The sequence below is a fragment of the Aulonocara sp. 'chitande type north' Nkhata Bay genome, linkage group LG23, assembly GCF_057382095.1.
Source record: "Aulonocara sp. 'chitande type north' Nkhata Bay isolate Kocher_YH1m ecotype deep benthic linkage group LG23, A_spYH_male_GT1.1, whole genome shotgun sequence".
Lineage (NCBI taxonomy): Eukaryota > Metazoa > Chordata > Actinopteri > Cichliformes > Cichlidae > Aulonocara > Aulonocara sp. 'chitande type north' Nkhata Bay.
Genome location: NC_141365.1, coordinates 40967248 through 40987370, shown reverse-complemented (window position 1 = coordinate 40987370; position 20123 = coordinate 40967248). Strand labels below are relative to the sequence as shown.

General features: G+C 43.2%; 1 protein-coding gene across 2 annotated transcripts in view; it reads right to left on the bottom strand.

The window, feature by feature from the left end:
- LOC147302420 (partitioning defective 3 homolog B-like) overlaps positions 1-20123 on the bottom strand; it is a 200050-nt gene that overhangs the window by 2606 nt on the left and 177321 nt on the right. For both annotated transcript variants that reach the window (XM_086282053.1, XM_086282054.1), the window contains exon 23: positions 16641-16717. In XM_086282053.1, the coding sequence (XP_086138179.1) occupies positions 16641-16717 (77 nt within the window). The remainder of the gene's footprint in view (positions 1-16640; positions 16718-20123) is intronic.

Below are 20123 nucleotides of genomic sequence, written 5' to 3'. Positions count from 1 at the left end.
ATGGATTAGACAAAAGCTGCAAAGGTTTCAGAATCACCATTACGCCAAGGGATTTTACTCAAAAAGAAAAGACTAACAGAAGTTGTGTAAAGCCACAAGATGCACGACCCAAGAGATAGAAGAAAGTTCTACCGGAGTTCTGACCTTTACCTGGATTAGATGCAGTGACATGACCTTACAAAGGCTTTTTAATCAATACATCCCAAAAATACTGATAACCCAGAATTCCCCCTCATTATTGTGCAAGACTGATGGGAAACTGACTGAAGCTGTTACTGATAATAGAGAGTCTACTAGTTATCAAATCCAGAGTTCACTCCCTTTTTTACGTGTGCTTTTCCATCCAACACAGTGAGTAATTACTCAGTGAGTTCAACAAAGACATGACAAGAGAGACGAGGCAGTACATAGATCAGTAGTGTGTGTTGCCAAAGAAAATTAATAATCTGATTCAGACTGAGATACAGTAGGCTGTATTTGATACTTTCGTTGTGTGGACATCACAAACAAAGTTGTAGTTGTTATTCTTTGTCTTAATTTGCACAGTGTTCTTGGAGCAGGGATGCAAAGTTGATGCCCTCATAGTTTAGTGTCTACGCCAAGTGGATCAAGGACACATCTAAAAGCTGCAGGACACTGTTCCTTGAGGCCTGGAGTTCCCCCACCCTTGGTCTACACGGTCAAGACCATGGGGTAACAACATAACTGGCAGGCACATATGTCTCCACAGAGCCTGTAGTTCAGCCTCTATGACGAAATATATACATGACAAACTTATGACACTTGGACCTAGGTGGGCACAACATGATGCACTCTAGTTTGAAAACTATAACACTGGCATAATTCCTTCCTTGATTATGGAAAACATGTTGCTACTTGCTACTTTAAGAACTGCTCTGACCGCCACATGAGCAGCACAGTGCTGGCTATTGTTCAAAATGCTCTGGTGGTATATCAATCAGCAACACAGAACAGCCAAACAGATTTAGATATTTACTTCCCACCCTTCAAAACTGGCTCCTGCTGCAGTTATTATACAGAAGCCTTGAGCTTAGCCTTTCCCTTGTTCTGTAATCATATCCCTCCGTCTCCTCTGTCCACTCCCATGAGTCGAGCTCGGCACCTGTTGACTGGCCAATTAGAAGGACTCACTCACCACAGATTGGGTAGCGCACAGCTTGGTTGTGAGTGAGTGTGCGTCTGTACTTGTGCCTTTGCAGACTTCCCATGAGGATATTCATGGACTGCGGTGACGTGAATTTCTCTAAGTGTGTGTCCGTATATCAGTACAGCGTGGGCTGCGAGGCTTGACCACCCAAACAGAGCAGTGCGACAGGATACACAGGTGGTCCCAACAATGAACAGCACTGCTTTGTCAGTCAGTAGAGCCAAGATGGAGTTGCACATGCACAAAGACTTGCACTGCCAAGGCTTGAGATAAAGAGCAAAATAGGGTTGAAAAGAGAGAGAGGAGAGAGAAGATTCAGAGAAGTAGAAAAAGAAACAATATGAAATGAAGACATGGGGGAGAGAGAAGCAGAAATAAAATGTGGGTAAAAACAACGTAGTCCTGCTTGGAAAGCTCTGCAAGGCAGGAATGGAAAAGGATAGACAGAGAGGAAGCGAGCCGAAGGTCAACCTCCTCATTAATCCAGATTAAATGGCGAAGGCCACCAGGGGAGGCGATGAGAAGGAATGGAGCGATACGTGGATAGAGGGGGGAGAACACCTGGGTCCTCAATCCGGCTCAGGGCCACCCAAACAGACAGGAACCACCGCTGGCTTCCCCGTTCTTCTTTCATCGCTCCTTATTTTTTCCCTCCCTCTGCGATCTTCAATTTCCACATCTTTCAGACGAGCATATTCATCTTTCTCTTCTTCTCCTTTAGGCTTTACTTGTCTCTCCATCGCCTATATAACCTCTCTGCTTAGTAGCAATTCAGGAAATGTAATCACCTCGGTCCTCTTTAAGATAAGGCCAAAGCAGTATTAGAACAAACAAATATCACAGTAACCCTTTAGTGCTACACTAAAATTGGATTTGCTGACATCCATTTATTTTCAGTGCTAATATTTATAGCTGTATAAAGTTTTAAAAGCTAAATAGTTAAATTATCTCATTCTGCCATGTCCATTTTCTAAGAGTTCAAGTAGGAGCGATAGAGTTCTCTTGGATGCTGGGATGGCCTGCTACCCCTGCTCCGTAGCGGTATATACCACAGAGCTACCTTTTTATGAATCTACAGGGTGGGCCATTTATATGGATACACCGTAATAACATGGGAATGGTTGGTGATATTAAAGTCCTGTTTGTGGCACATTAGTATATGTGAGGGGGCAAACTCCTCAAGATGGGTGGTGACCATGGTGGCCATTTAGAAGTCGGCCATCTTGGATACAACATTTTATTTTTTTTTCTCCCATAGGAAGGGGGCCATGGGACACATCAAACTTATTGGTAATGTCACAAGAAAAACAATGGTGTGCTTGGTTTCAACGTAACTTTATTCTTTCATGAGTTATTTACAAGTTTCTGACCACTTATAAAATGTGTTCAATGTGCTGCCCATTGTGTTGGATTGTCAGTGCAACCCTCTTCTCCCACTGATAGCAACACCGCAGGAGAAATGCCAGCACAGGCATCCAGTATCCGTAGTTTCAAGTGCTGCACATCTCGTATCTAGACAATTGCCTTCAGAGGACCCCAAAGATAAAAGTCTAAGGGGGTCAGATCGGGAGACCCTGGGGGCCATTCAACTGGCTCACGATGACCAATCCACTTTCCAGGAAACTGTTCATCTAGGAATGCTCGGACCTGGCACCCATAATGTGGTGGTGCACCATCTTGCTGGAAAAACTCAGGGAACGTGCCAGCTTCAGTGCATAAAGAGGGAAACACATCATCATGTAGCAATTTCAAATATCCAGTGGCCTTGAGGTTTCCACTGATGAAGAATGGACCCACTATCGTTATACCCCATATACCACACCAAACCATCACTTTTGTTGTTCCAGCAGTCTTGGAGGGATCCATCCAATGCGAGTTAGTGTCAGACCAATAGCGGTTTTGTTTGTTAACTTCACCATTCACATAAAAGTTTGCCTCATCACTGAACAAAATCTTCTGCGTGAACTGAGGGTCCTGTTCCAATTTTTGTTTTGACCATTCTGCAAATTCTGTTCGCCGATCTGGGTCATCCTCGTTGAGATGCTGCAGTAGCTGGAGTTTGTAAGGGTGCCATTTGTGAGTAGTTAATATCCGCCGGAGGGATGTTTGACTAATGCCACTCTCCAGTGACATGCGGCGAGTGCTACGCTGTGGGCTCTTGCTGAATGAAGCTAGGACAGCCACTGATGTTTCTTCATTAGTGACAGGTTTCTTGCATCCACATTTTTGCAAATCCAACACTGAACCAGTTTCATGAAACCTAGCAAGCAGTTTGCTAACTGTAGCATGGGAGATGGGTGGTCTCGTAGGGTGTCTTGTATGGAAATCTGCTGCAATGACCCGGTTACTGCTTTCACCACATATCAACACAATTTAGATCCGCTCCTCACGTGTTAACCTCTTCAACATGTCAATGGCTGTGAACAAAAAGAAACTTGTAAATAACTCATGAAAGAATAAAGTTACGTTGAAACCAAGCACACCATTGTTTTTCTTGTGACATTACCAATAAGTTCGATGTGTCACATGACCCTCTTCCTATTGAAAAAACAAAAGTTGTATCCAAGATGGCCGACTTCTAAATGGCCACCATGGTCACCTCCCATCTTGAGGAGTTTGCCCCTCACATATACTAATGTGCCACAAACAAGACTTTAATATCACCAACCATTCCCATGTTATTACGGTGTATCCATATAAATGGCCCACCCTGTACATAGAAGTGAACAGGACTAGTATTAGCAGTTCCAGAGAAGTTAGCACCAATCAACTTATTGATAAGTGCTTTGGCAAATTGTACTGCTCATTCCAATGACTGACTGAACCCCTAATAATGACAAAGTTGCTGGTTTCAGGCAATTAGACCTGAAATCAGGCAACACCAGTAAAGGACACTGGTTAAACCCTTTACTTCTAAGGCTGTGAAAGCACTGTATGTAAGCAAACATAGATGTGTTAGTAATGACGTGACTGTCTACCACCATTTGACAGCATGTATCCGTGTGTGTGTCCGGTCAAGCAGCTGGGGGATTAGGGCTTCTATGGGCCTCGGTGACCCTTAGGGAATTTCTCATCCCTGGGTCGCACAGCTGGCTCCAGCCTGGTTGGGAGACGGACGGGAGTGGACGTCTTCAACTCCGTATGAGTTTTTGTGGGTGGTCGTAACCTGAAATGTCCTCAACCAACTTTGGATTTATGCAACATTTGAATTTCACATGAATTATAATTGAATTTAGTGGAGCTAAATAAAATATTGTGAACGAGAGAGCGCGAGCCAGAGAAGAGTGCATGGTCGTGTTTGTACATTCCAAGCGTCAGAATGAGATCCCTGTTTACTTGATAACTTATGTAACGCACTTCATGGGCCTGTTTGTGTGCAACGTAGCAAATGAATACGGGGAGACGGAAAAAGAAATGTGAGGCCTAAAAACAGAAAATAGAGGCCAACAATGTTGAGTTTTAGACACAACTTGCATTAACTCAGATGTAAAATGATTTTCTTGTGTACCGATTAACCCGTCTCACGCTAACGGCATAATGCCTGTGCTGCAGCTCAGTCAGGACAAAGGGGAAATTTCCTCCATAGCTCTTACTTTTGACTTATTTCAAAGCAAAACAAACCCAAACATGCCAAACATGGCAGATTCCTGCCGGATTAAAATGTTTGCTGTCGGTAATGACAATTAGAGGGGCTCTGCCAGCACTGCTAATCTGGCTTGAAAGGAGTTTATGACAACGAGAGACAAGCAGACAGTAGGTGTGTTTCCATTCAGCTGTCAGGAAAGTTTCACACACACTTTAGAAATGTCAAAATAAAAAAATAAAATTAAAACATCACATGCAAATGAGAGTTTTCCACTTGCGACGTGGAACAAATAAACAGGTCTGAATGAATGTCACAAAGGAGAATGGGAGACTTTCAAGAGTGATTTAGTACATGCCAGGCTGCTGTTATTACCACTGAATGTGGTAGCAGTGATATTATTAAGGTGCCAGTAGCCTCAGTAACTTACAGATGACATTTAACAGTGTGCCAAGTCACGTTTGATCTATTTGTACAATTTGTCATTATGTTATCCTTATTTATTACTTATTATACCCCCTACTCTAAAAACGACCACAAGTGGAGAAGAAACAGACACTTTTAATGAGGCAAATAACTTAAAAGTCCATTTTTATTTTTGCTTTCCCAGACTTTTTGGCCATTGGTTGCTCATAATTTGCCTCAAGTGACCCCAACTGCTCATATGATGATGGGACAGAGCAATGTCTTACAGAGCCTTCACACCTCGGCTGTGATGACTCGCATGATTTAATAGTGGGTCAACAAGCCTCAGGGCCCCTTCGAAGAAAATGACCCCCACATGGGGTTAAATACTTGGGACTATCCATCAGTTGTTTCTGAACTGAAGAAGCCTCTTGGATGAGAGGCCAAACGTCTTCCCGAACCAAAAAGAAGTCCAGCTGCCATCATTTCAAATAATTAAGCTTAACATATCTTGGACGGTTGAGAGCCTACATGGACAAGTTTCTAGAGGCTGCTATCAGGCAAAACTGGCCAAACAGAGTACTGCACCAAAATCCTCCTTGTGAGTGCTTTGGTCACTAGTAGATACACATGTGTGCAGTTTGCATGGAAGACACAGACTTTACTACAAACACTTGGTAGCTACTAGCTGAATGGTAGTAAAAAGCAGAGAAGTTGGTGTGTTTCATGTGAACTATTGGTGATGCCAGAGATCCAAACAATCACGAGAAGATTTTCGCCAACCAGTCAGGGAATGCATATTTTTCATTAGCGACTGGTGGTTATTGGGGTGTCACTGAACAATTTCTAGGCCTATCTAAGGCTTTAGCAGCTGATTCAGAGTGACTGACATCAACTTTAGAAACACTCGCCAACTGGTTGGGGAATACACATTTTTTCCTCTAGGGGCTGGCAATCTTCAACACCAAAAGAGTGTCAAAATAGGCATTTTAGCCCCTCCTACCAAAAAAATGGGGAGATAAAGAGCTGCACATGTGTGGGGCGTGGATGTCACATTAGTTTTTTTTGTTTTTTCTTTAAAGCTTGCACGAGCAACAGCTGAGGGACTAAAGGGCTGAGGGGCTGTCGACCTCTGACTTAACCCTCTACTGTCCCATGTCTAAAATAGCAAAAAAGTAACGTCAAATGGTTAGCAGTCAAGCGACTTCAAAACCTCAGTTGTCTTGGTATGTGCATGATCCACTAAGGAGCTTCGCCACTGGTTGTATGGTGTGCCACCTCTCGTCTCCACCCTCATTTATGTCTAGTTAGCCTTGAAAAGCTAAATTAGCAAGCTGCTAACGTTAGTCGAGACACTTGCAAACATCCTGATGTTACTCATAATTATATCTCAGCCATATACAAGCTTCACACTGTCACAATGCTTTCACCTTGCAGCACTTCTAAAACTGACATTTGGATGTTTCTATCTCTATACATCAGTGACATACTGCGTGCTGTACACACACGTATACTGAGTGTCGGGATACCACAGTTTCCCCACTCTTCCTGCTTATAGCGCCTCCTGTTTTACTGACCGCATTTGCTTCCTCTCATCAGACTTTGGGTTTGTTATTTTTTTAGTTAGGCAGCCTAAAAATGGTTCTGGGTTCTTCACCCTGTTGCACATGCATTCCAAGAAACATGACACTGCAGCTTTTATTCATTTTTCAGATTTCTGCTAGTAGGCGGAACTGAAAAGGAGGCAAATTCATGCAATACAAAGTGAAAAAAAAAGCAAGAGCAATGAATTGTTTCCCCCTTCCTGTATGGACAGGACTGTTGTCTCTATTTGAACAAGAGTGGAAACCATTTAGAAATCCAGCAAAACACTGTATCTAATTTTAATGTTACTTTCTTCAAATGTGATACATTCACAATTTGAGAAAATGGAGACAGCGTAAAGTGAGGTGGAAAAAGGCTGTCTGCGTTGAAAGAAAAAAAAAGACAGGCTATGTTTAGCAGGAGACAGGCAGAGAGACAGATGAGACACCCGTCTGTCCCTCTGAGGTCTATATAGAGCAACAGTGCAAGGTGTGATGTGAACCACGGGGACCACGGGAGTGGAAAGCTGTAATGACACGCCATCTAATACATCTGACTCACACTTTGAGAACATCATCACCATATACCACACTCTCAACCACCCTCTGAGAGCCTGAGAGTGTGCGTGAGTGTGTGTGTGAGATAGACAGAGAAAATGATAGAGTGGATATTACATCCATAGCTATGCATGTGAATTTGTGCTGGGAGTGCATATGATTACATATTCTGCAGTGAAAGAAAAACAGGAGTATCCATGAGGGACTGTGAGAGAGTGTGGCCATTTAGACATCGCTTCTGCCGTAAGATGGCGAAGAATGTGTGTATGGGGGTAGGCGCGTGAGGGGGTTATCCTACACCTGCCCCTAGGAAGCGGAAGGAGGAAATTATTAACACCCCCAACTGCCAGTGCCTTATTAGACCCCCCATACTTTCACCATCCTGCTCTCCCTCATTTGTCATAAGTGCTGTACACTAAACAGCTGGAAAACAGCCATGTGTGTATATCAGACACGCGCGCACTCCGACTCCAAAAGGCAAAAAGTATGATTAAAGTTGGAGAAACAGCACTCTTGTGTACAATAACATTTGCATTAATCACAAATAACCTTTAAAACATGTAGATAATAAAGGTAAATTTAAGGACTCAATGTAAATTTGTATTATGTAAAGGACAAAAAGGGTGTGAACTCCAAGGACAGTAGTTAGAAATACAAGTTTTGCATAATTTACGCTAATGCGTACTTTTCTCAGAAATCATAAAATACCATAAAAGGAGGCCTCTGTTATTTAAAGCTGTAAACTATTATGGAACAGCCCACAATTTTACACCCCCCACCCCAGATATGGTCTCTGATTTAACCACAAATCTATGAGTAATAAAAAAGAAGGAAAAGGAACTGCACCTCTTCTGTTTCAGGGTTACGTGGTAAGGTATTCACAGAATCTCAGAAACTCCTATTCTCAACACGAGAATGCCAAGGACGCCGCTCTCAACTCACAATAAGCCACAAGCCAGTTTTCATCAATACAAGCTGGACAAATAACTGCGTGCAGCTGGCTGGTTTTTTTTCTTAACAATTGAAATTTTTACCAAATCACCCCAAGTGCACAGTCCTTTATAGAACTGTACAGGTGACTTGCCTGAGGAACTATTCATCATAGACTACAAGTGATTATTTTGCACTGACCCTTCTCACTGAGGGGACGTGAACCAAAAAGACGGCAGTGAAAGCCAAAGTAACGCCTCAGTCTCCTGAAAACACGGCTGTTAGTGTCTGCAAACTCTCAGACACAATCTCACAAAAAAGTCAGCTGACTGACATTTGCACATTGAATCTATTAATGTTCGGATAGCGAAGATGAGGGGAGCATGCAGATACATATGCTCGCACATCTGCCGGTTTTTGCGCTCACCTGTTAGTCAAATGATGACAAACAGGCATGAGTTGCATGCAAAATACATTAATTGCTCTGTTAAAAAAAAAGAAAGAACAAAAAAAACCCCAGCTGCTGCATCTCACTGCCAAACACACCCACGCACACAGTCATTCGTATGAATGTCTGCGCACACTTTTTCTGGGTAAAAATGTTTATTGTGTCATAATTTGCAGAGGTAGCAGCAGAATTAGAAGAAATAAGACCCCAAACAGACCGAAATGGCTTTAAATCAGGCAGTGACATCTGTGCCTGCGTTCTCAGGTTTCTTTATGATAAGTTGAGACCTTAGCCAAACTATTTCCTCTGGTCCGAACAGACCGGTCATCAGTTATTGTAAAGATTGTTTATTTAAAGGATGTAATACAGTATATTTAGCAGATTGACATATTCATTAGTGTATGATGCATTTGCCAGAGTCTCCAAATTCATCCTCGTCCACATGCACGTGCGCAGAGTGGGAGCGCTAATGGCACTGTGCTGAGCTGAGTGTTCGACACAGAGCAGGCCCGCAGCACAGGAAACCATTAGCCACTCTGGTCCTGGCTGCTGAGGCAGCTCTGCTAATCAAACCAGCCTATGTCAACAACAGCGGTCGAAATTGCCTCTCACCTGCACGCACGTGCTTTATTTAAATGGACCCGTGTTTACACTCGCTGCTGCTATATAGTGAGGATGGGTGGCCGGGGGGAGTAGGAGTGTGTACAGTATCGGTGACAGGTAACGGTGGGTCCAGGTGCAGAACGGGACCTTGGGGTTAGCAATGAGAAGGTGAGGAGAGACAAGATGCAGCAGGCACAACAGGCTGTATGTAAACTAAGAACAGGCGCTTTGGTAAAAGTCGCAGCAACATTCGGTGCCCCTGTTCATCGTGACGGTGATGTCATGTATCTGGGCTCTATCATTTATTCGTCTGAAATCCAAAGCATTTAGCTGCTGCTGCTCCAGAGAAAAAACCCCCAAAACAGTCAGTTTCCCATGGCAGCAAAAGTAGAAGCTATTACTGAGGCAGTCAAAGGTTGGATTTAGTTCTTGGACAGTACTGCAGGGTAACAGAGACGTGCAGGGGGAAAGCAGTAAAGCAACACTTGATGGCAGAAGCAGGTGGGATTTCTTTTTAACTAAACACAGAAACTTTTAGGCTCTCTGCAGCACATTTCTCTATTAGCCCTATCAGTGCGTCCACTGGATTGCATTCCCTTTTATTCTGAGTAAAGAGGAGAGCATTTGAATTCACGGTGACTCCCGCCTGTCCGTCTGCATTTGCGGACTAAATGTCACGCAGACTCGTACATGACAGACTTTGTATTTCTCACCGAGCTTACAGGCACCGCTGTGGCATCAAAGTGTATATATCTTTTGTTTTATTTATAATGCCATGATTTCATTTCCCCCCTTCGTGCGCAGGGCCTGAGAGAGGGATGGGAAAAACAGAAGAGAAACAAAGAGAAGTGAGAGACGTATAAACAGAAGTGACGGAAGAATGCAGACAAAAGGATTGATGGAATCAGGGGGGAAAAGCTGAAAAAGTGGAGTTATTGTAAACAGGTAGAGCCGCCGGTGCCTCGGCTGAGCGTGCGACAGAGCTGGTTAAAGCCCCTTCATTTCCTGCTGCTGATTCCATTACAGCTTTCCGTGTCTGAGCGCAAACGCTGTTAGCGGGACAAACATTTCTGCCTCTGCACACCAATGGGCCCACTCCGTCTTAAAGGCCCCCTAAAAAAGGGAAGGGTCAGTGCACCTCTTGGTAAATCAGTCGAATAATCCCGCACAGTGCCACACACACACACACACACACACACACACACACACACACACACACACACACACACACACACACACACACACACACACACACACCCACACACACACACACACACACACACACACAGCTTTCCATACTCTTGGGCTGCTTATTTATTGGTATTATTTAACAATAAAGCGAGGGAGGGGTGGGCCGCACAAACTTCTAAACCAATCGTCTCGGTTACTGAGCCATTACCAGCTGTTATGGGGCAAATGCAGGAAAAAAAGCACAGCGGAAATAAGAACTCTCTAGAACCCGAGGAATGAAATGACCTATGGAGACAATATACTTTAAATGAGTTAGAGAAGTTTAAAGTGAGTCATTCGACAGCTGGACGGCAGCGGGTGGGACACAGGTGATCGCTCCTGAAGCTGGCAGATGCTGAATTGAGGTTTAATAAAGAAGGGACAGCAACAAATATCATTTCTCCACTGACCTTGAAAAGGCCGTATAAATTCATCAGGAGCTCAAAAACTTCAGGCGCTAACAATATTACTGCAGTAAAATGATAATACACTTGCAGAGCGACTGTGTGAGACGCGGGACTCGAAGGTTTTATATCCAGCTGGAGAAATAACAGTGCGGCAGAAATAAGTGATTAAATGTGACAATTGTTTAATACAGTACTTTTAGCTCAGCACTTGAGCCAGCCCTCATTTGTTTATAGCTTGCAGGGGAAATGGGAAATAAATGCAGCAATTTATTGAAATGAGTGCAAAGATACTCATTATCTATCATTGGCCTTTTTTAGAGACTGGACAAAAAAACAAACAAACATGTTTTGTGACACGCTGCTAGTAACAATTGCCCTCCTTCTTAAATGATGAATTAGCTGTGATTATCCATTTTTTTGAAAAGCTGAGCTCAAATCTACCAGTCACATCCAGGCCTGAATACTGTTAAATCATGAAATCACTTAAATAGAGCCTGTCTGACAAAGTAAAGTAGAGCAAAAAGATCTCAAAAAGCAACATATCGTGCCACAGATACTGTTGAGAAACAAAGTCACTGAAATTCATCAGTCTGTCCTGCAGTTCATGGGTTATGAAGCAGGACAATGATCCAAAACACACCAGCAAGTCCACCTCGGAATAACTCAAAAAATAAAAAGATACTGTTTTTTGGAGTTATAGTCTTAAATCTGATTAAGCTGCTGTGGCATGACCTTCAACAGGCTGTTAATGCTGAAAACCCTCCAGTGGGTGAATTACAACACTTCTGTAAAGATGAATGGGCCAGCATTTCTCTACAGTGATGTGAAAGACTCATTGCCAGCTATCACAATCGCTTGAATACAGTTGTCGCTACCAAGGGTGGCCCAACAAGTCATTAGTTCTAGGGGGAAATTACTTTTTCACACAAGGCCACCTGTAGGTTTGAATTACTTATTTTCCCTTAATAAATTTAATCATAATAATAAAAACAGCATTTTGTAGTAACTTGGGTTATTTTTGTCTAATATAAAAACATTTTTTGATGATCTGAAGCATGCAAGTGAGAAAAACTTGCAAAAATCAGACAACAGGAAGGAGGAACATAATTTTTACAGGACTTGCGTTTCAACAAACAATTAAAAAAAAAACTAAAGTTTTGCACAAGACATTTGTGCAGTACTTTGTTAAAAAAAACAACAATAACCGGACATAACCGGAGTGAAAAGTGCTGAAACGTGGTGGAGAAAGCCAAGAGGCTGTAAAGCCAGGAACAGAGCATGTGCACTTTTCATGAGGGTCAGTTGAGAGTCCTTAAGGGACACTTTCCCACATAGCAGCGGATACTCAGCATGCTAAGGACAATCAAGAAGTTGGCCCCTGGTTTTTAAGGAGGAGCAGAGAGTGCTTGTTAAGAGCATACAGGATTCAGTCACTTGTCAAGTATTCAAGCATGAGGACCTCCTTAGAACGGCTAAGTGCAAACACAGGTGCAGAGAGATGAACTTGCTCGAGGTCTTCATGAGTCCAACATGTCTCACACCGGTGAATGTTGTTTGAATTTGGTCGTTTAATTTCGTCTTCCTCCTACACTTACTAAGAAGTGTAGAACAAATGTCTACATTCTTATGTCCAACTGTTGCTAGTTTCTGCTCAGCTCTACCACATGTTACAGGTTGTTCCCTGACCATTTTGCAGCATGTGTTACCCTCACCTGTTTGATCATTTAAGAGACAACGAGGTGCCCTTTATTGGTTTTCCTTTGGTGAGGGAAGGGAGGCACACACACCTCCACAAATACACTGTTGGGGTTATTGTGGCCAGATGGACAGTTTTTAACATACTGCCCAACCTCTGTGTCCTTCTCAGTGGATAATTTCCATTGTTCACATGTGAGAGAAGCTTCACTGTGGTTCCTGACTGAAGCCCTGTGCTCTCTTGACTCTCTGGCCATCGGCTGCACATTAATCAGCCAATTATCAGCCCTGGAGATAAACGTTGCTACGCCAACCTGGCAACCTAATCCAATCACCTTGGGGAAACGGGTCATGAAGGCACTCTGATTGGATAACCCGGGGCTGGGTCGTCGCGCCTGTGACCTGCTGCTTTGAATTGGTAATGATGTTAATATTCTCCATATGGTCGCATGTGTGTTGGGCATTCGTGTGTGTGTGCCTCCCAAAGCACGGGGGGCAATCTGGAGGTCGAGCTGCACCCCAGCGTTAATGGCCGGTGGAGAGGGCGGTAAGAGCCAAAAGCAGCACTATCCTCCCCCTGGGGCAAACCTCTCGATGCTGCCATTTCTAGCCCTCTTTCCAAATCCTCTTTGCCAGACTTCAGCTTGTGTTCTTGGCTGCCATGCAGTAGCCCTTAGCACTAAGCCCCATATTTTCCCAACACAATAACCACAAAGTGCCAACAAACATTCAAGAGTTGGAAAAAACATTAAGAAACATCTTCTAAACTTAAGTGCTTTCATTTGGAAAACTGTAATCTGTTACCGACGACTGAAAGCGAAATATTTGAATTTCTACCTGAAGCCCTTAATGCCTCCACATCACCGATCCTAACTCCTACCTCTCCTTTCCATATCCACCCATCTGTGAGATGCTTTTATACATCTCCTGGAATATCTGTGCACACACACCCACACACTTACCTCTTTCCCTCCCACCCCTCCAGCTGCAGCCCCAGCCGGCTCCACACAAAGGCAGGCCAAATGTATGCTAATGAGAGCCAGGCCAATGGTGGAGCCGCACTCATTTTGAGAGGAAATGGCTTTCAATAATGGCGGCCCCCGGGGGGATTTTGCACAAAGTTCAGCTCCACTTTGAAAAATGCATTCAATTCACTGCTGTGTCTGCTCTCCCTTTTTCTCCTGTTTTTCCCCCTCACGATGAAAAGAAAGAAGAAGAAGAAGAAGAGGGAGGAGGAGGAGGAGGAGGAAAGAAAAAATAAAGCACATTCCGGAACATATTTGTGCCCCCCTCCTCCTCTCGCCTTGGTATTTATGCTAGAGAGAGTCAGAGGATTCTTGGGGACCGAGGAGCCGCGATTTATCTTTACAGAAACATCAGAAACAAAAACACAAACATGTGAGTCTGAATAGTGTTCAAACTCTATCTGGCACTTCTCCTCTGCCTTTTGTTGCTCTGGCTTTTTTTTTCTTTTGCTCTGTTGCTGATTCAAATGTCCCCAGAAGCGTGTTAACTGTAGCATATGCATTTCAAGTGGATCACATCCTATGGGTCTTGGGCCCAAAAATACTTCAAAGAGGAGATGAAGAAAGTTAAATAAGAGTGAGGGAAATTTCTCGAGGTAATGAACATTATTTGAACCTCACTTGTTGTGTTTGTGTCTAATTACGAAAGCCAGAGAATCTGATGGAGGCCACTTTAATATAAAGCATCTGTTATTATCATTTATATGCTCTAAAAACATTTTAGAGCAAGAGACCACTAAGGCGGTACAAATGATTATTTTCATCATCGGTTAATTAAGTTTTCCTTAATAAAAATGTCAGAAAATAGAGAATAATTACATAGTAAGATTTCCCAGACTTCATAAGATCTTTAAATTGCTTGATTTGCCTGACCAACATCTAAACCCACATACTCAATTTATAATGACTCAGCCCATCTGTGTAATTAAAATATGGCCAGTTTCCCTCTGTAGGTTCATCCCTTTGCGCAGTGCTGCAGCTATTTTCAGATCACTCCTCGGACAACTCATTCTGATCCAGGGACTTGTCAAAACAATGGCCATTTATCTCGAATTTCACTGTAGGACAGGGGCAACGTCAAAGTCAGGTCAGGTTGATCAAAGTCAGGTCAGGTTGATGCAGAAATGGATGTTTGGGCTCGGAGAAAGTTTGAGGTTCATGATGAAATTGCACAAAAAGCAATCTAAAAATAGCAGCTGTGCTGGAAGGAGTCCAGATGTGCACAAGGGGGCGGTCTTGAGTGGGAGATTGGTCAAGCTAAAATCAAATGTGGTTGCTGATTTGTTAAGGTCAGTGTTGGCATTTCACTCAAAAAAAAAAAAAAAAGTGTAAGGTATGACACATTTCTCCAGTATGTTCACTAATTACTCGCCAGAAAACGTAATGTGTTACAGTACTTGTTACTTTATTTTCGTGTTACTCTGTGAAAACAACCTGAAACCCATTGTCTCATAATTACCAGTTGACAATATAAACCTGAGGCCATATTACATCATCACAGCGACTCTACTGTAGAGCAGACAGAGATGGAGGCTATAAAGCTACAAGCGAGACTGCTCATCACTGCTTCTGTTACCTTGTGAAGTTCAGGCTCTGGCTGCTGGGCTGGGGTCAGCATGCACTCAGCTTTATCATCACTCTGGGTTCTGAGCTAGCTTAGCGTTAGCATGCTGTCTCTGCTTGCGAACAGCTGAAGTTGTGCTAGCAGTATTGCTGGAAGCAATTCACTATTGCATCTCCACTTCTCTGGTGCCGGAGATCATTCCACCATTTTCCACATCCCGGCATATAAACTGATGCTTTCCCTGCCCGAGTATTATTTTGAACTTCTGAGTGACTCAGGAATGACTCAAGATTTCCCAGAATAGTTTTAGTCTATGATATCTATCCATCTATTTATCCACCTATGAGCTGAGAGTTAGACTTTTAACACTATCATGTGCTGCGAAACAGTAATTGTTGGAATATTTCATCCTTGGCTGGGACAGCGTTCACGCTTTCCTGATAAACTCACGTTCCCAATAAAGCATCTTCAAATTTCTAGTGTTGCCAAACAAGAAACTCCAAATCCAAGGAGATTCAAATCTACACATCCAAGATGCTGAAATGACTTAAAGTTGTTTTACTTTTACTTGCTAACCTGACTGATGGATTATCACAGTGCAATAAAAGGGAAGCTTTGGTCTATCAAAGGTCATTCAAATCTCCTTCAACCTGCCTCCATTTGGGTTTGTCCCCCTAGTTACAGCTGGATTATCTCTCTATCCCTGTGCAGCTTGGTTATGTCCTTCTTTCTCCTTTGCTTTCTCTCTCTCAGATTCTCAGTGCGCCTCGTACCCCCAGAGCTGGTGCTGATGTCTGCGCTCCCTGGTGCCTGTCATATCAGGAGGGGCAATAACCCGTGAAATGACTGTTCTCTTTTTCTCACTCTCCTGCTCTCCATCCCGGTGTCCCCTCTTTTCCTCATTCTCCTCCTCTCGCTTTCCATGCGCAGTGCCACTCCACGCTCCACTTAGCTGCCGGGCCGCGAACATCACGAAAATGGCGTTTGCTCAGCATGAGCATACACACGCTTACACGCATAAGACAGTGAATATTCTGGCGTGGTTGGGCAAATGTATATGTGCTATATAGCTTGACAAGAGCACGGTTAAGCAAACAGGAGGAATGTGCAATTCCATTAAACCCACACTAGAGGTTATACATCCTGCATGGGAGCAAACCATCCTCCACAATTGTGTGTGTCTGTGGGAGAGACATCCTTCTGCCTGTGCCCTGCTCTCTGGAGAGCTGATCAGTCCTATTCCTGGGATGAGTAGACACTCCCAAGGCAAACACTCCAGATTTAATTATAAGCTCCAAAGAGGATTAGTCTGTGCTGCGCTCTGTGTGAGTGTGCGCTTGTGAGAGTGGGGGAGACACAAAGGGAGGGAGTGGCAAAAAGTTAGCCCTTCATTTCCTGCTCTGAAGAATAAAACAGGCGCACACACACACAGCTGTCTCACCTGGGCTGTGTGAGGTACTGTCGGTCTATTTCTTCATACTGGTGGTCAGGGCGAGAGTCAGCTCCTCTGGGTGCCATCTGTGAGGAAACACAGGACGAGCAATGTAAGTAAACAAATCAAAATGGCCCAAACACCGAACGACGAACCCACAACGCCCTCGATGGAAGTCACCTGAAAGAATAAATAAAGTTTTAGGCCTATTTAAGGAGCTAAACCCTGCAGTGCAGACCACACATGTCCTTAGGCTACATGTTTAACCTCAGTAATATTTCAGTAGTCCGGTGGTAATTTAACTCTGTTGATGTACATTAAGCATTCAAAGCACACGTGCTTTCGTGTGCAGCCTTAAGGTTTCAGGATAAACAAAAATTAGAGAGCGAGGAGTCGTGGAATGCCCCACATGTGGTAACATAAACACTCGCCTCCAAGTGGATGCTGTACCCCTTTGATAAATGTGCGTGTGCGTGTGTGTGTACAGTTCTTTCAAACATGCCAGCCACGTGTAAAGAAAAAAAGAAGAAGAAATTCAAAGTATGATTTGAAAAGACGGTTGATGTGTTTCTCATCAGAGAGGCCATCACCAGGAAGTGACCGAATGATTAAAGCCGTCCACATGCTTAGGCGGATAAATTGGCAAAGACAGTTTCCACATGGATTGGTACACAGCCCTGCATTTTCAGGTCAACTTTTCATCCTCACTGAAACACCGCAGCAGAAAAACAATCGGCTAAATTTCTCCCCCCCTTTCTTTCTCCAAGTCTCTCCGTTGTTTTCCTGGATAACAGGTTATCGCCTGCTCTTTGTAATTACTTACAGAGGAAGGGAAATGTGAATAAATGTAGAAAACCCATGATGAATACAGATATTTCCATACAGGGCATGAGAGCCAATTAAAAAAAATAAACATGCTATGTTCATTTTCTTATGTTCCTGACCACAATACAGACTTGCAGGTCACTGCACGGTGCACTCTGCTCCCAATATTAGATTTTTGTCCATCTGCAACGACTCTCGTAGATTTCTTTCTGAATGTGTGATCATGTAAAATGTGGCCTTTTATTATGTAGCTGTTTCAGTCCTTGCATGTTTCTTTGGTTGAGGTCTCTCTGGAAAGAAAGACCTTGATCTCAATGAGGCTACATGTTTAACTAAAGGATATATTAATAATAATAATAATAATAATAATAATAAGGAGGTGTGCTAAGAAGCTCTTATTTTTTTAATCATATTCACCATTTCATCCTTTGTACTGGAAGCTGGAAATTGACTCGTGCTGGACAAAAGCATTTAAAAATGTAGCAGTGTCAGTTTTTGTACATGATATTGAAACACTGCTGGAGTACATGGAAGAAATCTGTTAGCGTGACATGTTGGGACTAAAAAGTAAGTAACAGGTTTGTAAAATTACAGAAAATGGCTCAGACTGTCCTGTAATAATTAAAATTTATGCTTTGGACCCACCATAAAAACATATATCTCAAGTATATCTGTATTTCTGTCATCTCATTGTTTATCTATTATTTATTTACTTTGGTATACTATTAATGAGGTGGTCTTTAATGGCAGGAAAAGGTCTAAAACTCATGAATATACAAGTTAAAAGTCTAAAATCTATGCCCCTCTGCCTAAGACATCAAGTGGGACAGATTGGAGTCTTTGGCGGGCTGATTCTAGCCCCCAGACCTTATGTTTGACACCCCTGATCCAAGACATTTTTGGATTTTATTAAGGATTTGTACAAATGAGGGGAATTTGAGATGCATCGGTGTTTTAGCACAGTGATTGCACCATAAACACCATCATCCAACTTAATTGGAGCTTAAGTCTAACGTTTACCATCAAATTTAGCTGCATACAAGTGCACGCGCTCCAAGATCGCGACAATACAAATGGTTTTAAACAAGCCGCCCCTGAGGGCACGAGAGGAGGAAGGAGTGTGGAGGCAGAGACATGGGGAGAGCACACAATTTCAATTATCTGCATTCTGGACTCTCAGTTTTCACATACAAACACAGGCTGTTTACTCAATCGACATTTCAATGGTCAAACGTTCCATCCACCACTGCAGCACAACACGCACGCGCTAGAAAGCTGGTCAAACACACAAAAACAACCATATGTACAATAACTGACATAGACAAGCTAATCGTGAATTTGACAGATGCTCACCCGGAAATCTGAAAAAGGCAAACAGCCGTACGTTTGATCCAGGCTATCAAAACGATGCAAGCCAGCAAACGTACACAGCATTTAAAACCACAGACACACTAAGAAAAGAGTCAGCATGACTTCATGCAAGACCAGTCTATCGCTCTGTTTTGCATGCATGTATGAGTTCAAACTCATTCTGCATGTCAATGCTGCAGTGGCGCATTACCAGATATCATTAGCATGTCTCTGTAATGTAGAGAGCTCTAATGCCTCTGAATGGGAGCCAGGAAGTGAAGCACATCAGAGCTATGGCTAGGGCAAGGCTGCTACTTGACTCGTTGAAGTGGCTTTGTGCCTGTGTGTGTATATAGTATGCTAATATTGTGCTAGTCATGAGGGCTGTGTGCGCATGTGTGTCTGTGTGCAGTTTTAATATAATGTCAGAAAGTGAATTCTCCATCTTTGGATGGCAGCGTGTGCGCGAGAGAAGGGGCCATTATGCAAAGAGATGCATAATAATGTGAGGTAAAGGGGGCATTAGCAGCAGCAAGAATCTGGGACTCAGGTGGAAGACCTTCTGTGTGTGTCTGTGTGTTGGACAAGCCGTAATACATCTTCTGACTGTGAACAGACAAAAAAAAAAGGGGAAGAGGAGGAGGAGAAGCAAGAGAATGATGAGGAGAGGAGGAAATGTGTGTTTAGATAAAATGAGTGAAATTCTTTGTCCATTGATTGTATTAACATAATAGCCTGCAGCCAAAGGTCTGGATGATCCCTTTATTAACTCACAAACACACACACACACACACACACACACACACACACACACACACACACACACACACACACACACACACACACACACACACACACACACACACACACACACACACACACACACACACACACGAGCGCAAACACACATTATGAATGCCTGTCATATGGATGCTTTTCAGACGGAAGCCCATTTCCCCCTAAATTAGACAGCCGGCTTTAGTGCCAGATGATGTGCCTTGAAATACTGCTGCGGTGTACACAGACACATACATGCAAGTAAACAAACACACGAAACAAGTCTCGGTCTCACCATGGCAACTGGTAAAACAGCAATATGAAATTCATCTCGGTTAAGAGGGGAAATGCAGCAGTCAGACTTCTGAGGAGGCGGTCAGTGAGCAAAAGAACTTCAGAAAGGTGGAGAGGGATCAAATGCACTTTTCCTCAAGCATCATGGTGATGAACCTGACGTCTTCATATAAAACACTGTGTGTATGTACAGCATGGCTGCTGCTGTGCCTGTGCAGCTATCACTGCCAAAGTTAATGTCATGTG